The following is a 25331-nucleotide window of genomic DNA, read 5'->3' on the forward strand; positions in this document are numbered from 1 at the left end:
GTTAGCTTTGTCAGCTATTTTACTCCTGACTTTTTTGACTGGGATGGGCCATTATAGCGTCGTAAATTAATAGAAAAATCCTACCAAAATAAATAAAATTGGCCCCAAAATGAATTGTGACTTTTTATCTCACAATTTATATCTCTGACTTTTCCCCTTCGCCCCTTCGCAGGGAGTTTGATTGACAGGCGATCTGACCAATCATAATCCGCCATTTTTGTCCGACAAATCAGTCAGGAGAGTTAGTAGATTAGATTAACGTTGGAGGATTTGAACTTGAAAAACGGAGTGCACTGAAGTCTTTCCGCGGTTAAAACAACATTCCTTCTTATGTTCATTCATGTTTATTTGATGCTACAAATTAACTAGAAGGAAGAGATGATCGGTTCACGAGAAGCTTTAACTGAGGCTCCACAGCCATCTGTCACGACACATTAGGTTTAAGTTTCTTTAAAAAAATGACCAAATTTGAAAGTTGAGACTTTTTGTTTCATATCAAAAGTAAGCTGGTCTGTCCTGTCTCAATGTGTTGTCAGTGTTGCTTCACGATGTATTTTTCACTGCGTGAGGCGTGAGAGCGGCATGGCTTGTCGGACATAGCAACAGTAACTAAAGGGGGCGGGTCTTTGCGAACGGTTAATAGTGTTTAGGCCTATATCTCACAATTCTGACTTTATAACTCGGAATTGAGATTTTTTTCGGAATTGAGATATAGGCCTAACGTCGAAGTTGCGGGTTATTGTCCAATTCTAAGGGGAAAAAATAACATTTTTACTAGTTACAAGTTATCAAAAACTGAGCAATTCCAAGAGGGTCCTCCTCACACCATTGGTGCTCGGGCCCTAACAAGTTCTTACAAGTCTAACTTCAAGCAATTGTGACAGACTTTTTCAATTCCTTTCAATTTCAATTCTGACTTCATACAAGTCTGAGAAAAATAAGTCAGAATTGTGAGATTAAAAGTCACAATTATTTATTTTAAGTAATTTTTTTTTACTTTATTTTTTGTTCTGTGGCAGAAACAAGCTTCCGTAATTGTTCGAAAATAGTTCCAATTTCAAACAATTAAGGTATGCATGTACACTAAGCAAAAAAGCTAGTCTTGCATTCAGAACATAGCCTACGATACAAGTACATCAAGGATTTACTTTGTTCAAGTGAGCACTATTGATTTATTCTTTTCTGTAGTTGATCCAGCAGGATTAAATCATACATGATGAAATTACAGTACAAATGAAACACTACCGCTGTTAAATATTATTCAAAATACACATGCATCTACAAAAGGGGGAAATCTGTTAAATAAACATTTCTGAAATGCTGATCAAACATTTTTAGAAAACAGTGAGATAAGGCTAAAACCTTCTCATTTCAGCAGCTCTGACTCACCTCACACACACATCCTCCATCAGTGTGGGCTGTGTTTAGTAAGCTCTTAATTACACGTCACCTAATTACAGTGTGTTCTTTAGACTGTAAACTCACACTGCTCTTATTAGTGTGTACATCACAAACTGAACTCTTTAAGTCTCTAAAAAGCTAATCTCCCGTGTGCATGACATGAGCTCAGTATGAGAGCAGATGGAATGAAGAAAGTTGTGCCCTAAGTGGGTGAATCTTGTCAAACCTGTCAACCCCCCCCCCCCAATTTTCCCCTCAATTCTTATTAAAATAATGTGATCAGAAGTTTTACTTTTGAGTTTTGTGCCATTCTAATTATTCTCAATGATTATCATTAAATTTTGTATTATAAAAAAATGCTGTAATACAATAACAGTATAAATGATTTTACTTATATTGTTATCGACACTTATTGAACTGAAGAGTCAACACTGAACTAGCTCGAGCTGAATAACAACACTGTTCGCTTTTGTAGAGCTGCTTATAGCTGAATTGAACTCATTTTATAATTGATAAACTTAACAGTTTTTGAACTGAACTGAATCAACACAGAACTTACTTGAGCTGAATAATGAAACTATTGTCTTTTTACAGCTGCTATACTGCAATATTTGAACTGGTTCTTCATACCTGATGAAGTTTGCATCATTGATTCTGTTATTTGCTTTGAAACAATCTGTATTGTATTAAGAGCTATAAAATAAGGTGTCATGACTTCAAATTATTTAAACATTTTTCCACATTACAATAACAAGAATGACATTTTCATACATTCTAACAATGACAATTTATTTATTTATTTTTGCTTTTGGGGTGAAAAATGACCTGGACATGATCCCGACAGGTTCTGTGAGATTCACCCAGATCCAACTGACAATCATGTCAGATTATTAGAAAACAGACAAAAGAGGTCAAAACACAGTCAGTAAAACCCTTGAAATACCAGTAGCCCCTCACTGCAGTACACAAGATCCAGGGGGCGGAGTTGGATCCAGATCTAAGGGGTGGAGATTGGTAGGTTTAGGGGTGGGTTTAGGGATCAGGGGGTGGAGATGGGTTTAGGTATATGTAAGGTGGGAGGAGTTGGATCTGGATCCAACTCCTCCCCCTGGATTTCGTGTTCTGCAGTGAGGACCATCTCTGAAACACAGCAGAACGGCCACAAGATGAGCTCTGACTGTCCACTGAAGGTACACAAAATCACCCCACCCCAAAAATAAAAACATCGAATAGTGCTCCATAATATATTAGTCACAATCTGTCAGTCCTTCGATTAGAGAGGTGTATTTCAGACACACGCACACACACACACACACACTTATAAAACATCTGAAACTGTCCGTGTAGAAGCACTCATTGTGGCTGGAGTAATTTTGTGTCTCTCAAATAGAAACATCTATAAGTTCACGAGGATGCTGCCCTCATATCTTGGGTCTCCATCCTTTGATGAACTGCATGATTTTTTTGACCTGTAGTTTGGTGAGGTTAAAGTCCTCCGACAGGATCTCCTCTGTCAGCTGAGTGAAAATAGAGCCGTCGATCCTCTCTCGGCTGAACAGACCAATCACGTCGTCCGAAAGGCCGATAAACCTCAGACTGGACGAAACCTCCTCCACCGAGAGCCAACAGAGCTCCGAGGGGGGTCGCCATGACGACCCAGCCCCGCCCTCTGCCCCCCTCGTCATGGCAACGGATCCGGAGGCGGGGTCCACGGTGACCGTGTCCTCTTCTGAATTCTTGACTGGTCTGGGCGGAGCCTCGGGACTGCATTCTGAAGCTCCCTGATTGGTTTGAGGCTCCTTGGGGGTGGAGCTAATGAGGTCGGGTATCAGAGTGGGAGAGTTCCTACCAGTCGTGAGCCAGTCGGAGGAGGCGTGGGTGTGTCCCGGGTTGGCAAAGGGGTTTAGGGCACCGAATGGTGCGAAGCGGTTCTGCGCCACTGGCCGCGGTCTGGGACAGGTGGAGTAGTTCTTTTGGGCGGAGTCAGTGCTGAGTAGAGGTGTATTGAGGACGTTGGAGGTGTAGGCTCCGCCTCCTCGAGGGTGGGACCAACAGGCCTGCGCGGGCTGGGCGGGATCAGGGCTTACGCAGGGGTCAGAGGTCACACAGTCGGCCCAGGTGCACGGGTAACAGTACAGAGAGTAAGAGTCCGGTGATGGAGAGCTGCTGCCGCTTCGAGGAGCAGAACTGATGGAGAGAGAGAGAGAGAGAGTTGTAATAAATAAAGAAATCACCAAAAACTCACCATGCCTAAAAAAGTACAAAAGTCTAATCCAAAGAGGTGAGAAGTTGCAAAATACTCAATTAAACACTTAAGCCCTATTCGGACAGGACGTTTGAGTTATAATACTTATCACTCAACGTTTCTGATTTAATGTACCGATTCAGACGGGACTCACATCTCTGTGTTTATTACAGACGTGGGAGTGTGTGTTTTCTAGATGTGGGCGTAACAGAAGGACATCTGCTGTGCTTTTACAGTACATGTCTTTTCATTTATCATTTGTTGATATAATTTTAACTTATTAGAATAACCCTATTTAAGTAAAGTTTATAGCAGTGGCTGTTTATTATAAACTTGCATTAGTGAGCAGAGAAATCTAGACAAGTGTCTTACTCTTACCTGACACTGATTTTAAAATGGGCAGACTTCGCAGTTTCTGTGATTTTGCTCTATTTATTCATTTTATAATGTTATTTTTTCGTCGGATACCATCCATATTGAAACTAAATGAAAGCGTGCCGAAGCTTGGTGTGCAAACGGTAGCTCATGTAGGCCAGAAAACACTCGAGGAGAAGCGTTAGGATAATATAACGTTCGCATTCGGACAGGATTAGATCTCTCTAGGGACCGATGAGTTTGCTGAAAAACAATAGGTGATTTGCCTATGAATTTTTACAGAGGTTGTGTGAGAAAAACACAGACTTGGCAGATTCGGGCGGGATTAAATTGTAAAGTACATCCGTGAAACGAATTTCTCTAACGTCCCCCTGGAAAACTATAGTCCCATCTAAATAGGGCTTAAATTAGTGAAAAAAAGACAACAAGAAAGCAAATGCAAGATCATGTTTTGACCAAACCATTTGCTGTTCCTCATTAAAGCTGTAGTTTTTATCTGACATTTGATTTTTTTGTTGTCTTTTTATCACCATCTTAGTGTGCGGGCATTTTTTGCAACTTCTCATAATAAATAAAGTTAAAAAAAAAAAAAAAAAAAAATTATTCCTTATGGTTTTGTTTAGTAGCATTTGATATAGTTAGGATCAATTATCAGTGCTTCCGAAGGGAAATATTTCCTCAGAAGTACTAAAAGAATTATTAATGGAATTATTAACTTCCTCTTGATTCCCATTCCTACTTATTTCCAGTACTTATAACATCTCTATTTAAACCCCTCCAAGAGTACACCACACCACAATACTTCCATTTGCAATAATTCCTTTCAAGAAAATCAATGGCCATATTTGCAATGCCTCTGTGGCAGCTATTTTGGGCATCCAAGACCAAGTCATATCTACAGGACTTGAATGAGGCCTTCCTGAAATCTCAAAAACTGCTTGCCACGCTTACATTTTAATAACATATTTCAAATCAGCAACAAAATCAGACATGAACCGTCCCATAAATGTTATTTCTTATGCTTAAATTTAATTTTTAAAAAGTTGTATATTTCAGGGTGGACTAGCCAATAGCACTTTCTATCATTCATAACAATATGACTGCACTGTCTTGTGCTGCGTTCCAGTCCACTTTTAGACACGCACTTGCGAACTTCCCTAAGCACTTCCCCTCGGGGGAATCCCCGCCGCCATTTTGAAGTGCGTTCCACTTCGTGAAGTGGACGAGGGAAGTTTATATGGACAGACCCTCGTTCCCTCGATTTTGACCGAGGGAGCGAGTCTACTTCATATGTACACTTCAGGCACCTATATGTCCCACAATGCAGTACGATTGTGACGTCACCACAGATCTCATCTAATCACCATCACAACAGACAACTCTATGATATATTAATTATATATTGTTTTATTTAAAACAACCGAAACACACATATAAACATTTGGATGCTGCATTAAACAAATTCTTAAAGGAAAAAAATGTAAATAATAAATCAACTCCACAGCTGATTCCAAGTGATCAAGGGCTTAGGGCATTCCAGTTCAGCCCATTGCAGTTTCTGCCAGTAGTGGGCACTCGCAATGACGTACATCCAAGTGAACGAGACGAAGGGAAGTTAGCGAGTGAAGGGCATTACAATTTTGGACTGGAACGCAGCACTGGTATATCTTAAAGGGATAGTTCACCCAAAAATGAAAATTCTGTCATGAATTACTCGCTCTCATGTCGTTCCAAACCCGTAAGACTTTCGTTCATCTTCATAACACAAATGAAGATCTTTTTGATGAAATCTGAGAGCTTTCTGTCCCTCCATTGACGCTTCATAAAGAGTTTGTAAAACTAATGCAGAATTGAACGTATAAAGCGGTTGAGTCTCTTCAGAAAATTTGGACTAAATCACTCAATTCATATGGATTATTTTTACAATCTCTTTATGAACTTTTTGAAGAGTCACAGTGGTAGTTGCATAGCTGTCAATGGAGGGACAGAAAACTCTCAGATTTCATCAAAAAGATCTTCATTTGTGTTCTGAAGATGAACAAAAGTCTTTGGAACGACATGAGGGCGAGTAATTAATAACAGAATTTTCATTTTTGGGTGAACTAACCCTTTAAGTCTTTGAATAGGTAAATCTTTCTGTGTGTGTGATTTGTACCTCTCTTGCAGTCCAGAGGAATAAAATGAGTGGTTTGGGTTGAGCGTCTGTGTGGCTGGAGCTTTAGGGAAGCGTGTGGGGACTGGAGGGCTCGGGACGGGGCCTTTAGCACAGCGGGGCGGAACGGGAGGAGCATTTAAGAAACGACACTCCTCTTTCACCTAGAGAGAGAAGAAATGCAAAAGAACTATAACTATGTCACACTAGAGTGTGAGTGACATCTTCTGTATTACACAGACTTGCTCTGGTTTTCCTCACAACTCAAGAAAATGTCACTTTCTGTCCAGAAGAAAGTAAAACACCATTTTCTCATGTCACTAATACTGAACACATACCGAAAACTGAACAAATGAACATTAAACGCAGAATATGGAATAAATGAAACAATGAATCCAGAATAATAAATACTAAACAATGAGAATTGAAAACTAAATACAGAACACTGTTAGTTTGTTTACAAACACTGAGTCTCATTATAAAAAAATTAAACAGAGGCAAAAATCTTATATTAAAATAATATAATATTGTAAATTCAAACTATGATCACTAAAAGTGTCAATTCATCTCAGGCTGTCAATCAAATGATTTGCATGATATAATTGCAAGATATTAAGATAATTCAAATACATAATTGTGGCAGATGTGTAAATCGCTGAACAGACAAAGTATTCTTATAATGCAAACTGTGCTAATGATTTTAATATCAATTTAACTATATTTTAATAATCAAATTGGTATTTCTGAATCTATTTAAATCTGGTATCCACAAAACTTTATTATGTGCTTCTTATTTAATAACTCTAAACAATGTACAGATCAAACAAATGATTTCTGCATGTGTTTATTTTTTTAATTACAGTCAATATGGAAATATTGCCTTAATGATCATCATGATGATGATAAACATTTTAATATTTATTGCCGTCTAAATTTCCTCTTCTGGGAGAAACAACTCTAGGATTCTGGGATACAGTTCATTTCCTCCACAAATACACCAGGGACAGTGTGTGTGTGTGTGTGTTTGAGAAGCTAAATTACAGGCCAGGACTGAACCCTCTGTGTGTGGGAGAAAGAGAGAGAGGAAAAGGAAAAGGCTGTAATTTCAGTCAACAGAGTCAAAAAGACTTTAATTCCGGCTCTACGAGATGTTTGTTTCTCTGAGTAAAGTGTCAGTAATTTTATCAGAAAAAGTTGCTACATTAAAAACTACTTTACCACCTGCATCATTAGTATTGTCATGAAGTGTTCAAAATATTCAAGTAGCTCCTCATATTAACATTATATAAAAGACATTGACTGAGATGATGTGTGATTATGTTTCTGTGTGTGTGTGTGTGTGTGTGTGTGTGTGTGTGTGTGCTTTGTTCCGGTAAACGCATGCTCATTATTCAGTCTTTAAAAGCAATAGTATCAATAATTTAGTCTGGGGCAGCAGTGCTGTGTGATACTGTATATAATGCACATATGATTGTGTGTGTTTGTGTGTGTCTGTATGTGTGGGTTTGCATGTGGACCTGTGACAAAAAGAACAGAGGAAGACAAGTACTCTCATGGGAATAAAGAGGGTTAGTGAACTACAGTTGAGCTGAGCTCAGGGTCAGAAGCACAATAACACGAGGAAAATGTCTAAAAGGAGTGATTGTCACAAAACTGGTCAAGAACATGTCCAGAATATTTCAAATATACCTCAAAATCTATAGAAACAAAGAAGGAATTTTATGTATTTTGTTATACAATATTATTAAATATCATTATACTTTAAAAAAAATATACTAAAAATGTTTACATTGTACTTACGGAAAGGTTTTTAGAACCATTAAGATTTTATTGAAGTGGCATTATTTTCCATTACAAATACATACATTTCCCCAAAAATTATCATTATAATGCAAACAAAATCTAATTAACATTATTGTACTGCCATATACACCGATGAGCCAAAACATTATGACCACCGGCCTAATATGCTGTTGGTCCTCCATGTGCTACCTAAACAGCTCCGTCCCGCCCAGGCATGAACTCTACAAGAGGCTGAAGGTGTCCTGTGGTCTCTGGCACTGAGACGTCAGCAGATCCTTCAAGTCCTGTAGTTTGAGGTGGACTGGACTTGTTGGTCCGGCACGTCCCACAGATCTGGGGAATTTGGAGGCTGGAGGAACACCTTGAACTCTTCATTATGTTCCTCAAACCATTCCTGAACAATGTGTGGCAGTGCTTCCACCAGGGAACACCGTTGTCATGAAGGGGTGTATCTGGTCTGCCACAATGTTTAGGAAGGTGACTAGTCAAATAAACGTCCACATGAATGACCGGACTCAGGGTTTCCCAGCAGAACATTGACCAGAGCGTCACACACTCCCTCCACCGGCTTGTCAGCGTGATTTTCCCCCCCAAACCAGTTCAGTGGAAATCCCGCCCTGCAGCCGATTCTAAAGATTGAATTGGTCATGTCAATCACTGTACTGACTGCCTACACCAAACACTGATCCCTAAACCTACCCGTCACTGTAACCTGAAATTACCTGCAGGGTGGGATTTCCGCTGAACTGGTTTGGGGGATAAAAATCACACGGCTTGTCATCGTCCCACAGTCCATCCTGGTGCATCTCTTCCCCAGACGACCGTCTTCCACTGCTGCTCCAAGGTCCAGTTTTGAGGCTCACGTGCCCATTGTAACCGCTTTCAACAGTGGTCATCATAGATCTCTGATTGGTCTACAGCTGCTCCATACGCACTGTGTGTTGTGAAATTCCTCCCATAACAATCATTACAATTTTGTAGTCTGTAGTCTCAGATCAGACGGGATAGCCTTCATTGTCCTTGTGCATCGATGAGACCCTGTCGCCGGTTTGTGGTTTGTTCCTCCTCGGACACTGTTGGTAAATTCTCAGCACAGCTGACCGAGAGCGACACACAAGTCTCGGCGTTTCAGAGATACTCTGACCCAGTCATAACAATTTGGCTCTTGTCAAAGTCGCTCAATGGCCTTGTTAGGAGATGATCAATGATATTCACTTCACCTGTGGCTGGTCATAATGTCTTGGCTCATCAATATGTGTGTGTGTGTGTGTGTGTGTATTAAAGGTTGATTTCCCCCCCAAAAGTGTAAACACTGCGACATTGATCTGTTAGTTTGAGTATCTTCAAGATACCCAACACAGCAACTTTTTTGTAATGGAAATCTAATGAGAATCACCACAGAAAATAATGACAATTACAAAAAATTTAGAATTTGGGTGGAAAACATGGTTAATAGTCATGAAAATAATTTAATATAATGCAAAAGTAATGGTCCTAAAAATAGGCTTCACTTTTTCTTTATGCAAAATATAAGTTTATGGCTAAAATATGGCCCAGATATTTTTTTACGAAAAAACAATGAGGCAAAAACTCAGAATTTTATTAGAAAATCTATGGAAAACAACTGCTTACAGCTTCTGATTTGGGTGGGACTGGGGGTGGAGTCGATACTCTTCCTGCTTCCATCTGCACCATGGCAACGTGGGTGGAGCCCACCGTTCCCTCCAATGACGTGGTAGTGGAGTGAAAGGATATGAGGTTATGCTCCGCCTTCACCGCGCTCTCAGACGCCAAGCCAAAGCTTCCAGAACTCTGATTGGTCCAGAGCTCCTCGTATGGAATCTCCTGCGTCTCAGTCGACCAATCGGGCGTGACGTATTCTCGTTCCTCTCCGTCGCCGTCACTAGAGGGCAGTGTGTGCGAGTCGACCAGCGAGTCTCTGCAGCCGTGTGAGATTGTGTGTGTGTGTGTGACCGCTCCACCTCCGTACACACACAGAGACAGTCTCTGCAGGGACGTCCCCAGCTCGTCTCGCCCGTAGCCTTGAACGCACACCCGAATCCGCCGCGGACTGAGACACTCCTCGGAGAAATCCGTCTTGACTTCGCGCACGGCGCGCGAGTAATCGTCTGGGTCGAAGCTCTCTTGGCATCGCAGCGCACACTGCAGCACCACCTGCTGGTAGGAAGCGTCTCCGCGCAAAAGCCCTTCCGGCAGAGTGAAGCACGGCATGTCCGTTAATAAAAGGAAGTGAGACGGTGTCACTTCCTCTTTGCGAAGTATGCAGCAGAGAACGACAGTTTTGCTGATGATGCTGAGGAGTTTATATCGATGACCCTCGCGGATCGCATGAAGGTCGTACAGGTTGCGAGGAGGTCGCGAGGGCACGGATACGTTCACAGGCAAACGCACGCGCTCGATGATGCTGCGCACGGTGTGTTCGCCTCCCTGCATCTGCAGCTCCTGCGGCGAGCGCGTGCAGAACCGCCCGCGACACTGGAACGGCAAACTGACGCTCTCGTTGGTCCGATGGTTCATGCATATCAAACAAGGCATCTTCGTGCGGGCGGGACGTCCCAAAGCTCCGCTTGCTTTGCCCAGTCGCCGTAGCAGCGTCGTCAGGCGGGATTTCTCGCGAGTCGATTGGACACAGAGCAGTTCTGCTTGGCCCATGAGAGTCAATTCATCACCAGTCTGAAGAGAGAAATTATATAACTCGCTATCCTCCGTAAACTCCCCAGAAACCACCTACAGAGAGAAAAAAAAGAGACAAACGTATTAGCATTTAACACAAAAAAAACAATGATTGATGTTGTAAAGTATGAACCTAATTAGCATTAAGCTTTGTTTCAGTAGAAACCTGGTAGTATTTTCGAAATACTTTGTATGTGCTTCCCTCCCTCATGTCCCCCTGAGACGAGAGGTTTCTGTATTGTGTGTCTGGAAAAAAAACCTCTGATGACGTAAAAATCATCATTTAGCTTCATCTCTGGCTTTTTTGGCCTGAGGCGAGAGACTACAGCCAGTAGGAGGAGCTCGTTCTGCATGTTCTCAACCCGCCTATAGGGGGATCTCACGATAAAACGGCATCTTTTCAGTTTCGAGTCGACTAGTAGCCTAGTTGTCTCATTTCTTCCGATACTGCCCTCTGTAACTGGTAGGCGTGGCTTGGGAGTGGCCTCGTAGGGCAGCGTAGCAAGTGCATTCTGGGAGTTGTTGTCTTTCATCCACATGAGCCAAAAATACATTTTCTGGCTCTTCTCAGTCTAGAAGGCACCAACTTCTAAAATAATTTCACATTTCTACTACATAAATAACCCAATTTAAATACGCATTCATCTTTCCAGCGGTGAAATATCCCTTTACAAACTACTCATAATTTACAGCAGTTAAACTACAGTCAAGCCTAAAATTTGAGTTCCGGCGGAAGATTGACCTCTGACCCGTATTGATGAATGCGGAAGCGCAGAGGATAGAGCAAAACAAAACACCGAAATAGAAGTCTAAAATGAGAATTTTTAAAGAGAAATGTGGGAGGAGCTTGAGTTTGTTTGCCAGCCCTGTTTGTTTGAACCACGAGAGGTGTCTACTCTCACCTAAGATTACGCTACTCCTACATCCTACGTCATGCGTCGGGTCAGAGGTCACTCTTCTGCCGGAACTCGCATATGGCTGTTAACGGAAACCAGTGATTAAAGTTTATAAAGTTATAAATATGGATATTTTTCTGACAAAAACGCATCACTTTGCTTCAGAAGGCCTTTATTAACCCACTGGAGTCGTATGGTTTACTTTTATGATGGATGGATGCACTTTTTTGGGCTTAAAAATCTCACGTACCATTCACTCCCATTATAAAGCTTGGAAAAACCAGGATATTTTTTAGGTCCCACTTTATATTAAGTGGCTTTAAGTACTATGTACTTACATTGAAATTAATAATTTGATACAATGTACATGTTTTTACATTGTACTTACATTTTAAAAATTCCTGCATGTAATTACAGCTGTAATTAATTTATGTAATTACATTTGTAATTACACAGTTGACCCTTCCCTTACACCTTAACTCACCCTTAAACCTACCCAATCCACCACACCTGTCCCTAACCTTACCCGTATCACACCTCAATAGTAGCAAAAGTGTTTTACAATACAACATGAACACAATAAGTACATTGTACTTATTTTTTGATTTAAGTACATAGTACTTAACGCCACTTAATATAAAGTGGGACCATTTTTTAATATAATTCTGATTGTGTTTGGCTGAAAGAAGTCATATACACCCAGGATAGTTTGAGGGTGAGTAAATTATAGGCACTGAATTATTTTTCATAATTTTCTGACCAATAATAATGATTCATGAAAAGAAATAAAAAATTATGAAATATGGAGGTTTCTGCCTGACAGTTACGATACGTAACTGTAACAGTATATAATTTATCATTTAATCAGACTCAAATCATGGCTCAAAAACATTAAATGAACACTGAATGAATCAGTGAGTAATTTCTTTTGAACTTATTTAATGTGAAACTGTCTAAACAATCTGAATTATTTAGACTTTACAATGAAAAGTCGATTATAAAGCAGTGTGCGTAATGCAATGTGAAAAAACATGCAGTGTTTTGCCATGTTAAATCACTATTTGTTGGACAATGTATTACATAACTAGTATGTTTGTAATTAGTAATAGTTTTTTATGTTTTTAATTCAGATTTAGTTTTAGTAATTTTTGAATAGTTTTAGCTAACAATAACAACACTTCTGACAGATTAATGTTGGGTATTGCTGAGATGCAGTCATTACCTTAACGCTGAACGTGATGGGCTCCATGACGAACACGCGATCAGGAAAGATTCCTGCGATTTCCTCCACACTTCCAAAATACTGAACCGGCTCACGGACATCCCGATCCTGATCCAATAACTTAAACTTTCCTGAGGACAGAGTCAAAAAAAGAGTCAAAGACAGAAATGCAGAAATAGTTTTATAAAATGTTCCCCTGAAATGAGCTAAATCGATCTAAACTAAACCGCCCTCTGATGATATCCTGGAAGATAAAAAATAAGTTCATACAGTTTTTTATTTAAAAAAATATAGTTTATATTGGGGTATAGAGTTTAGTCTCTCAAGATAACAATTTGCTTCATATAATTAACAACAGAAGTCTATGGTATGTCCGCATTTAAGTGTGTATGTGATCTTATAGGTCATTTTCTCACACACACCAATAAAGCGTAAGAGGGCATCTCTCTCTTTGTCTTTTTGTCTCCTGGCAACAGCTTTTCTTTCTGCAGTTCTATACGACACTCGGAGCTGAAAGGGTTTCTTTCTCTTCTGAAGTTTCACTATTTCTTTTCTGTTCTGGATGCATTTGTACAAAATAAATCTCTTCCACTAAAGCCAATAAAATGATTACAGTTGCACCTTCAACCAATCACAGCAAGCATAAATTTAAATACACCAATCACATTTCATTAGCACTCAAACACCATTATTTTGCACTCACTTTTACATAGCAATCTAAACAGAGACTTCTTGTGTATTAAACTGCAGCGTTTGTGCTACGGACATGAATGATTCCTCAAATCATGTGTCTTGTTGAGGAGAGATGTGCTGTTATTAAGTGATTTACCTATTTTCAACTGACAGACAATGAAAAAAAAATTTGAGGAAAAAATACATTTAATGATAAAACAAAATACTGGATTTACAAATCTATAGGATGTACATGGACCTGAATATCACATAGACTTGGGAGCGTGTTCCACCTAGTAACACCTTAGCAACTACATAACACACCAATAAAATATTTAAAATACCCTAGCAACCACTCACATCACTCTATTGTCATGGTTGTGAGTTCTGATTGGTCAAGCACCTCTCATATTTTCTTCTTTATGAATATCTACTATATATTAGTCTAATCGTAAAGGTATAGTTCACCCAAAAATGAAAATTCATGTCGTTTTAAACCTGTAAGACTTGAAATCTGAGAGCTTTCTGTCCCTCCATAGAAACTTTGCAACCAGAAACCACTTAGAAACCACTTTGATGCTTCAAAAAGTTCATAAAGAGATCGTAAGACTAATCCATATGAATTGAGCGGTTTAGTCCAAATTTTCTGAAGAGACTCCATCGCTTTATGTGATGTACAAATTGAATTTAAGCTTTTATTCACACATAAAGTGGACTCAACGCATAGAATTTTTCAACTGGCATATTTTTTTTTCTTTGTCCTTTGTTGTTTGATTAACATTAAAACAAAAACAGCAGTAAATTTAATAGGCTGCTGTCCCTTTAAGAGCTGCACTGATCCAATATACTGTTACACATGCGTTTTATTTCTCAACTGTTTATGTTCACTTAAGACATAACAGACTATGTTTACTAGGATACTTGCAGAGACTGGATTTTTTCAATGTAATTCTGTGTGAATATGTCCATTCAAGTCCAAGAAGAAGCGAACGAGAGCTCAATTCAGCATTTGCACGCTGTCTGAGAAGCAGCTTTCTGGGCGCACGCACGCTTCAGATGTTTGCGCAAACAAAACTTCTCACACTATTGAATTGAGTTCTCTTTCACGTCTTCTTGCTCTTGAATATTTAAATTGGCACTGGCCCGATTGAGCAAGTGACAGTTGCGTCAACTGTCCAGAGAAATGTTCACGCTGGCCCCGGGTCATCCTTATTGTCGAGCCCTGTATAAACATTCATCAACTCGCTCGTCAGTTGTGGTAAATGTAAGCTTGAGCATGCTTGACGTGCGAGAACCAATGAGGTTCATTCTCGTGTTATGAATAAAAGAATAAAAGAATTCAATCTGTTCATCAAATAAACCGATCAAGTCTCTTCAGAAAATTTGGACTAAACGGCTCAATTCATATGGATTAGTTTTATGATATGAACTTTTTGAAGCATCAAAATGTATTTGCGTAGCTGTCAATGGAGGGACAGAAAGCTCTCAGATTTCATCAAAAAGATCTTCATTTGTGTTCTGAAGATGAACGAAAGTCGTATAAGTTTGGAACGACATTAAGGTGAGTAATTAATGTTAGAATTAAAATTTTTGGGTGAACTAACCCTTTAAGAAGGCAATCTGCAGAAGTTTGTCCTTAAATGTATATCTAAGACATAAATACAAATGCACAAATTTTTGTTTTTATAGAGTGCAAAACTGATCAGTAATTGCCCACTTTTCCAGCTGCCTTGGTTTTCAAAGTATTCTTTTTTTGTCCATTTTCTTCATAGAGTGTAAACAAAATATGTTTATTGTTATAGGTTTATGTCATCATTACAAAACAATTTCTCCATGAATAAAATGAATGACATTACTATTCCGAGTCCCTACAGTAGCTAGGTCAGAAAAACACACAAATATAATGTGTCTATATTCTGCAGATCTTCCGTTTTGAGATTCATCGATAACAACTCTCTTCGGCATCATCAAAATCACATGCAAATCTAAAATATCAACATGGTCTCATCTTCTGCATCTCTCAGCTGTGTAAAAATCATCCTTCTGTAATTCCATCTTCCTTATTAGCACTCTATCTGTCTATCTGAGAGACGTTAGACCCAGCCACCGAGACACGAATGACCTCATCCATCCCTCTCAGCATCTTACTGCCTCCGGAAACCCCAACAGATGATCTCATTGGTCACCTGACCTAATGGTATGGGTGGCGGGTATATTAGGTAACGGGCGTCCCAGGAGAGGAAGTCCAGCGCAGTAATGTCTGCGATTCCGGAAGCTCAGAAAAACGGGCTCCTCCGGGCTCTCATGGGAATGACGTCAGGATGAGGTAATGATGAGTTTGACTTTATGAATGAGAGCGCTAACCAAAGGGTCAGGGTTTTAAAAATCTGCCCCTGCTGGTGGCTGCCGTAACTACACCATTCTGTGGGCAAAAAGCATCTTTCTCCATTGACGGCCATTGATAAAGCAGTTGTGTATTCTAATGAAATCAATTTTTTGGATGGATGGATGTTTTATATATATATATATATATATATGGACTTGTATAAATTATTATTTAATAATTTATTATATACTGTATAAATAATTTAAAACAAAATAGCTTCACTACTACTTCTTACAGAATCATAAAGAATCAAAGAATTATGTAGAATCAAACAACGTCATTAAAGAATTTAGACTTCTTTGTCTTTGTTGTAATCTTAGGATGGTTATATCATTAAGACATTTTTGGCTTTATTGTCAGGAAAAAATTCACCATCTTTATAATAGTTTATGATCTTAATGATTGTCTTAATTTATTGTTCCCGTATCACCTGAACGCTTTGCCCACATTGTATAAAAACACTCACTGCTATAAAACACTGTGAATTGAATTGAGACTGACTGTGTGTGTGTGTGTGTGTGTGTGTGTGTGTGTGTGTGTGTGTGTGTGTAACATCTAAGTGGCCATGTGTGAAGTTAAGTGCTTGAATACAACAATCAATATACTGTTAACAACCAATCATCTCCCTTTCTCTGTCTCTCTCTTTCTCTCTGGCCTGAGTGTTTTAATAGCTTGTACACTCTCAGTGGATAATAATGAAATCAGTTTTGTGCGCTGATATATAATTATTTGCTTAAAACTCTACTTTTACGAACTAGATTTTGGATAAAAATGTGAGTGGTGCATTTTTGGTGCATTTTATAATATTCTGATCTCTCTAGTCCATTGTATCATCAGCCAGGAGCATATAAGTCACTTTGAAAAGTAATAGCACACCTCTAGTCAACAAACTCCACAATATCCAATATCATTCATGTTCATAGAACTAGCTAAACTGATGCAGCAACTACTAATTGATTACAATCTTGAGTTATTACAATATACAATAGTATATACAATTACTTGAGTGTCAGTACACATGTTGGCACAGTACAATGTGTGTTATATGGTACCTTGATACTGTAGTGGGATGTCTATTTTAGGTCCGATCACATAATGACCTTCCTCCAGACTGTGGGCAGTGACGGTGGTCCACTGTCTGCAGGAGTGAAGCAAAATCACGTCCTCCTCCGACAGACCCTCCACATTCTCACCTGCACATACACAAAAATGCACAACTGATATGATTATTCATCATTTACAGGTTCAGCACTGATGCAAAAAAAGACATTTATATTGGCCAGGCTGATACTTGGCTTTTTCGAGATGATCTGCATCAGCTGACTCTAGATTAACTCAAATTAAATAACAAATCAAACAACTTCTATAAGTATATCAAACCTTACCCAGTACACTCACATTATGTACTATATAGCAAATCTAAACTTGATTGTTATACCATTGAAAAATGTACAGTAAACTATATTATCGCCTAGCGATATACTGTATATAAAGTTGTATTATATGCAACTTGATTCACATACATACAGAACACTAATGTAAAGTGATATATATGCTGTATAGCAAACCTCAACTGCCTGTTTTTTTCTATTTCGTAGCAGTAACTTTATTATTAACCAGGTCTTTTTATAAAGTTGGATATACGTATGTCCAAATTTATCCGCATATATACAGTAGACTCACGTAAATACTATATGCAGCATATATCAACAGATTGATTGCTTGTATCGCCGCAAAATATAAATTTCACTGGAAAATTGTCAAAATTACCTGGTTTTATTCAAGTCAAAATATTATTTAACATTGCTGAATCAACTTAAATGCATTATAATTCATACCAACAAAATTAAAATGAATGGGTTAAATCAAATATAAACATTAACATCATGATTTTCTGTAAAGCTGCTATAAAACAATGTGTATTGTGAAAAGCACCATATAAATCAATTCGACTTGACATTATTCCTTTTGCACACCCATAAAGGTTGACCAGGAATTGTAAATCACAAAACACATAACACACAAAAGCTACGAAACTATAAATCCGGATGTATCTGCCCTTAATTTGTAGCTTTAAAACACACACACCTACACAGCCAAAGAGACAGTCAGTCTCACACACACAGACACAAGTTCAACCACAAACATCACATGAGTTCTTTGAACTTCCTCACATGGGGTTTATGGGAGAGAACTGAGGTCAGCGATCAGACACAAACAACATCACCTCACAAACATCAGGCTGATCTCTCCGCTGAAGAAAGGATGAATGGACAGAGAGAGAGATGAACTGTATTGATCGGGTATTAAACGCATTCCTCATTGAGATGAGTCTCAAACAGATGCTTTACACAGGGAACGAGTCCAACACACACACACACATTCTCTGCAGATTGTCTGTTGTGTATAATTACTCCTGTCTGTGCTGATACAGTGAGATCCTCCTACACACAAACACATTACAGCAGAATCTAATCAAGAAGATGATCTGAAGGTTTAAAATTAGCATTACAGTCAACAGGAACAATATTAAAAAAACATGTATTATCAAATCTGTTGTCACTCTACCATATTTATACTGTATATAACATATTAGTGTATTTATTGCACTTTAAAAGCCCGTTCACACCAAGGTCGGTAACTATAGCCATAACTATTTCATTAGTTGGGAATATCGAGAAGCTCCTCCCCTTTTTAAAATAGCCAATAGCATTTAGTTTATATCAAAGCTCGACGCTGTGGCGGTTAGCGTGACACTAGCGTGAAACCAGACTTCATTCGCACCAATGGAAAGCATATTTACACTGTCTGAATTGTTCCCTATCCCCTATGTGCCATTCACCATGTAGAAAATAGTAAATGTGTGAACAAGTGAGCGATTTCAGCGGCAGCTTCAGCGTCTATTTATAATGTAGGGGGCGGAGCTTCAGATTCTAGAGAGCATATGATTGGACAGAAAATCTGATGAGAAGCTGAAGTGCAGAGTGATGTCATCAAAATCATTGGCGAAAGTGAGACAGTAAGTTTTGAATGCTTATATCTTCTAAATGTGAATTTTGTCATTGCTTTCATACTAAAAGCCAAAAAACTTCAATTGGGACTTCATGCGGACTTTGATAGATTATTGAAGTCCACATCTATAACGATAACAACAAATATCATTGGAATCTCTTTTTTCCAACCGATGAACTATACAAACATTGTCAGCCATTCAGAATCCATCTGACTTTAAAGAGCTGGAGAATGTAAAGCGACAGACGATAAAGCTGCATCACACACTTGAAGAATATTATCCAGAATATTATCGTTTGTTGGTGTGGACACTCATAGTTATAGTTATCATTTTTGGGGTGAACAGTCAGACATTATATGTATGCAATACATGCGCATAAAATAAACAGAAAGTAACAATTCATTATGGTCGTGGCAATGACCCTTACTCAGGCATGATAGATGCCAAATTTAATGTAACACGAATTTAAAAGTCTTGCCACTGAATTGTCTGAAGTGTTCAGCTAGTTGGCGAAATGTAAAATCAAGTTCTTGACTGTTTGCTTGTGTTAAAAAGAACCATTTTCAGCATGTTTTATTTCTAAGGATGCCCAGATCTATTGGATATTCCTGTTTTCCTCGTCTGATTCATTTTCCTCTGATTCAATCATCTTTACAGAAGAGCTGTTTCATGTTTAAAGGGTTAATTCACCCACCCAAAATAGAAATACTTTCAGGTAGGGGTGAATTCCGTCAATTCCATTGATATGACTTGGAAAAAGTGTCCCAATCAACCTGATTTCATCCCTAAATAAATGTCAGAAAATTCATTTCTGGGTGCGAAATATTTATTTAAATACTCTCACCAGAGAATATGGAGTCTAACTATAATGTAAACATAAAAACTCCCTGAAAAAGTCTGTGAAACTCGTGTAAAATGTGTATAAAGAACATGCTGTCACATATCATATCATGACTTATATCAGCCACATATGCAGTAATTGATAATTGATCATTTTAGTTTCAATTCAGAACCTTTTTTCACACAATAGAGAGTTAAACTTTCTCTCTCACACACACACACAGTCGACATTGATGGGAGATTAATTCTGTGTTCCTCGGTTGTGATTGCTGAGTAAATGTTGGAGTTTCTCCTGCAGGAGGTTGTTTAGTATTCAACACACACTACAGCGCATTACAACATTAACATATGAAAAGAGCTGCAGCTCTTTAACACACAACACACACTCTGTCACCTTTAGCCAAAAGACAAGTCAACTACACACTCCACTGAGGATTCTGTGTTACAAACATTTACACAACGTTTCATTAGTTTCATGCGATAACATTTTTAATTTTGTCAGGGTTTGTTAAACTATCCCGAGTGTTTCCAGAATTACTTTGCATAATCAGAGCCAAAAAAATCAGTAATATGCAAGCGAAATGTCATGTTTCTTATTCCACTAACTTTGATACGGCAACAAGCTGAAGAATCTTTGACGCGACGCGGCGCAAAAGCGTCAAACAAACTCTCGCGCTCGATCTAGTCCGTTTAAAACTGCTTTCTTACCGTGGCTCAGTCGCACGAGTGTCGGTAAGCGGAATTTGCTCACGATCACGTCCAACGGCAGCGACACGGAGCTCCACGAGAGTCCGGTAATGCTCGCGGATAGTTTCTCCATCTTTCATCCGTCACCATCATCATCATCACTCGCATCACGGGGACGGAACGGAACCGGTGTCAGGAGCGCATGGGGCCATGATGAAGAGAACCGCGTGAGAGAAACTCTGAGTCTGAAGTGATGTGATCTAAACCGGACTCACCGAGCGAGGCGCGTGACACCCGCCCTCCTCCTCCTCACGCACCCGCACCCGCACCCGCGCGCACCGGAACACCGGACTGACCGTGCGCTGGAGATTCATATTACTTCAAAATACCAATGGGTCTGTATTTTTTATGAAAGACGAAAAACTTTTTAGATATTGTAAAGTGCAACACTTGCGTGTAAATAATATTTCCAAGTTAAAGACCGTGGGAACCTCCTTGATACAATATGCCAATTAGGCCTATAAGGGGGGGGGGGGGGGGGGGGGGAGGTGTTTTTGGCTTAACAGCATTTGCGTCACTGACTAATTATTTACAGTGAACAATAACATCTTGTACTCAGGCCTATACTTTTACGATTAATAAAAAAGTTAGTTTCACTAAAAAACTTTAAAGTCCCCATGAAATCAAAATTTAAGTAGCCTAGGCTATGAATATTTTAGCCTTAGTTACTAGTGCTCCGAAACAATTACAGAATTCGCATTTAGAAGATAAGCGTTCAAAACTTACAGTCTCTCACTTCCGCCAATATGGATTGATTTTGATGAGATCGCTCTGCACTTCATCTTCTCATCAGATTTTCTGTCCAATCAAATGCTCTCTAGAATCGGAAGCGTCCGCAGCAGAATCTGTCACTTGTTCACACAGTTACTATTTTCTTCATGGTGAAGGGCACATAGTGCACTATATAGGCTAGGGGATAAGGAACGATTCAGACAGTGTAAATATTCTTTCCATTGGGGTGAATGAAGTCTGGTTTCACATTAGTGTTACGCGACCCGCCGCAGCGCACACAGTCTGCTCCGGTCCAGAGACATGACAGCACAGAGCGGATCATATGCAGAGTCAGCACAGACCACAAAACGTATCGGACCCAGGAGTTTAAGTGTGCCGAAATGGTCTGGAACTGCGTTCCGGCACCTCAGATGTATTAATAAATAAATAAATAAATAGATTCATTAATTTCAACGAATCTCGTTGGTCCCGAGATGGGCCGACCAACCCAATAGAATGTAGGCTATTATATGTAATCATGTGGGCTATAGTGTGGCTTCAGTGCCAGGGCTGAATGTTTGTCCCAGTCCGCCCCTGACAGTTGCTGTTCTAGCCAGAGCAAGTGGATGTTTCAGTGGAGTTAAAAGTCGAAGGTGAAGTAGGCTATGTCAAATTTCCATAATTGTGGTTTTGATTTATTTCTGTTATAGTTGTCTTCAGCCATTTTGGTGTGTTAAATTGGTAGTTTTAGACTTCCCATTTTTATGTTTGAATAAACAAGGTTGTGATCCATATTGTGGTGTTCAGCAATTTTAATATAGTATCGTCATCATATCAGTGTAGATCAGGGATGGGCAACTTCGGTCCTGGAGGGCCACTGTCCTACAGAGTTTAGCTTCAACCCTAATCAAACACACCTGAACAAGCTAATCAAGGTCCTCAGGATTACTAGAAAGTTACAGGCAGGTGATTTTTTCAGGGTTGGAGCTAAACTCTGTAGGACAGTGGCCCTCCAGGACCGAAGTTGCCCATCCCTGGTGTAGATCGACCAAAATAAAACCATTAAAATATCAAGTAAATAAGTATTGTGATACTTGGTGCCACAGTGACACTCTTGAGTCTTGTCCCAAAAAGTACTGCTATACCACAATACATATGTTGTCCCACCGTGAGTAATTTTCCCCTGTTGCACCTACACAAAATCTGAGCGTTCCCCCACCTGCCAAATCCCACTTTATAACCAATAATCGGACCCATTTGAATTTTACACAGAATGCTACATTTTAAAGCAATCTGGAGATTAGGAGGAAACTGCGACTTTACCGAGCTCAACAGCTCTGGACAAGCTTTGAAAGAAATTAAACGCTATTGGCTATTTTTAAAAGGGGAGGAGCTGCTTGATATGCCCCGCCCTGTATTCCTGTTTCAGTGGAAATTGTCAACGCACTGAATAATTTGCCGCATTGCAGGGCACTTCAAAGTACATCTCAATATGTAAACTATATGTCTAATAATAACAACAATGAATAGAGTAATGATGTAGTGACCTATACGATGACCCTGACTGAAATGAGTGAGTGACGAGTGACCAACCGTTGCTACAAAGGAACATTGTTCCAGAGCTTTTACTTGGCTTGAGGTGATGCGATATGACTAAAAACTTTGCAGACACATTAAAAAAATTTCCAAGACAGACACGTTCCTGGATCAGCATATTTTGTTGATCTTGGAACAAAATTCCTGTTTGAAAATGTAGTCTAACCTAACTCTACGCATAACGTATCCCTAAAATCAGGGGCTGTTTACATTACACAGTCTTCAACTAAAAACGAGTTTTGGCGGCCTGAAAACGCAAACTTTTGAAAACGGGTTTCGAAGTGCAAGTTTTTGAAACCGATACCGTTATGGCCTCTGTGTAAACCGGTGTAAACCATACGTCAACACTCCCGTTTTCCCCGGGAGTCTCCCGTATTTCACACCCATCTCCCGCCCCCTCCCGTTTTGTTATTTCTCGAGTGAAACTCCGTTATTTGTATGGCCCAAACGTCGTTATATGAATAATTATATTATTCCAAGGTCAGGGTTGCCAGATTGGGCGGTTTACCGCCCAATTGGGCGGTTTTGCAATCTATTTTGCGGGCAAAAATGGGTTTGTGCGGGTGGATAAAAGTTGGGCTGGTTTCGGATCAGTTCGGCGGGTTTTTGTTCCCGAAACACCGGCACTTCAGATCCTTATTCCTGCGACCCAATGTTCAGCAGGCAGCAGTCTCACTCACTCACACACGCACACACACACACTACAACTCTGGGGTGCGTTTCCCGAAAGCATCGTTAGCCAACTATGGTCGCAAGTTCCCTCGTTACCAATAGAGTTCAATGGACATTGCGATGAACTTGCGACCATAGTTGGCCAACGATGCTTTCGGGAAACGCACCCCTGGCTGATGTGCCCCCTAACCTCACAACACTCCCTCCCACTACCTTAAAGTGACGCACGCACGCCAACACAGATTTGAATGTTGCGATATGATTTTGTCAAAGGTTTAATAGACAGACGAAATGGAAGAAGAACGCGTGAGTGTTTGAATCGAGATCACAGACTTTTAAAGAATGGTGCAGCTCTGTAACGACACATTTCATCCTCTGTTGAAACGAAAGTGGCTAAAACTTCGGTCAACCTCATCTATAAGCAAGGGCAAAAAAAAAAAAAAAAAGCAATTTAATTTGAATTAATATCTGTAATAAAAAAAAATCGATTTTAAAATCACAAAAAAAAAATCGATTTTTTTCTCCAAGCCCTAATATGCATGTTTTTTATGTTGCCATTTGAAATAACTGAAATGTTAAAGTGGGTTATTTTTTATGTCCATATATCCACTGTTTTTATGTTACTGAATGCTTTTTTTCCAAGTGACTTTTATTGACAATAAAGAGACTCATAGTTTAGTAGAATAGTCTGATTGAGGTCAGTAGCCTACTTTTGCGTTCATTTGATTGAATATTGTTTCTAAAATTGGATAGGCTAAGTCGAAAAATGGGTTATTTTAAAGCTTGTTAATGATTTTAATGTGTTTAAACGAGAAACAAGCCACACAAAAAATTGGGCGGTTTTTTGGGCGGTTTTTGACGAGGTTTTGGGCTGGAAAACCTTGCTGGCACCTGGCAACCCTGTCCAAGGTTGTCCAGTTGCCAGATCTTGTATGAAACCCATCCTACTCGCGCAATAAACACATACAAATTTCAACCCATTTGTGAGCTAAACATGGCAACCTACAACCCAGTTGTGCCGTCGATATCATAGACTGTAAAAAAATAGGTCGATATCTGCGCAGGTAGTAGACGCAGGAAGTTGAATAAGCGTTACTGGTAGAAATGGGAAAAGACTTCGTGTTAAGTAAATATTTAACGCAATTAACGCAGCATCCGTTTTTTTCTGTCATCCTTTGGCTGCATGGCGTTACATTATATGTTGCGCTTTTATTCTTGCTAATGCTTTTAAACCATTCAAGCCATATAGGCTACGTATTTTATAAAACTTTAAAAGCGGAAAGCGCATCACTCATGGGAATACATTTGACATCGCAGCAGGACCTTGACGGAAATAAATATCCTACGCCAAATGTAGGCTACCAGAGGAAAAAGTCTCAGCTGTGCACAGATTTGTAAACCATAACCTACAGTTGCTTTGGTTTTTCAATCCATACCCGTTTCGCCCCGTGGCTCAAAAAGGACACAACAAAAATAGGGACACACGAGAAAGCCAAAATAAAATGCAAAATCTATTAACAAAATAGAACTATAAAAAACAAAAAACAACAACAACAACAAAAAAAAACTACGTAGCCTACCTTACGGTAATGTTCAGTGAACAAATTCATAATCCGTGTACGCTTTTGCAATCGTTGTTTTGTAATCGTTCTTTCGCAATAGGCTAGTTGTTTGTAATATTCAGTTCCTGTGAAAAATTGTGAAATACTGTTCCAATAGCTGAAGTTACACAACAACATGCTGATTGATTGATTGATTGATTACACAATATTTGGATGTAATATTAAGTTCCAGTGAAAATCTGTTCCAGTTAATGGAGTAGGCTATAGAATGGTGATGTGATGTGTAGCCTAATATTCAGTAGCCAGTGAAGTCCACCCGCTGGAACAGTTTCTTACAGTAACTG

The 25331-nt window shown here is 39.4% G+C and overlaps 1 protein-coding gene across 2 annotated transcripts; it reads right to left on the bottom strand.

Moving 5' to 3' along the window:
* Positions 1-2822: 2822 nt before the first annotated feature.
* Positions 2823-25085, bottom strand: gareml (GRB2 associated, regulator of MAPK1-like; the record flags this gene model as incomplete). 2 transcript variants are annotated; one of them, XM_079887998.1, is made up of 6 exons in its annotated part: positions 25006-25085; positions 16899-17039; positions 12789-12919; positions 9609-10724; positions 6177-6337; positions 2823-3588 (listed from the first exon to the last, which is right to left on the bottom strand). In XM_079887998.1, exons 3-6 carry the CDS (start codon positions 12813-12815, stop codon positions 2823-2825), a joined length of 2070 nt encoding a protein of 689 aa, XP_079744124.1. In that variant the 5' UTR covers positions 12816-12919; positions 16899-17039; positions 25006-25085. The 2 variants fall into 2 exon arrangements, with proteins under 2 accessions (XP_079744124.1, XP_079744123.1); XM_079887997.1 differs by lacking the exon at positions 25006-25085 and adding an exon at positions 20408-20680.
* Between the last annotated feature and the right edge of the window lie 246 nt (positions 25086-25331).

This window comes from Squalius cephalus (assembly GCF_949319135.1).
Source record: "Squalius cephalus genome assembly, chromosome: 12".
In the NCBI taxonomy this organism is placed as follows: Eukaryota; Metazoa; Chordata; class Actinopteri; order Cypriniformes; family Leuciscidae; genus Squalius; species Squalius cephalus.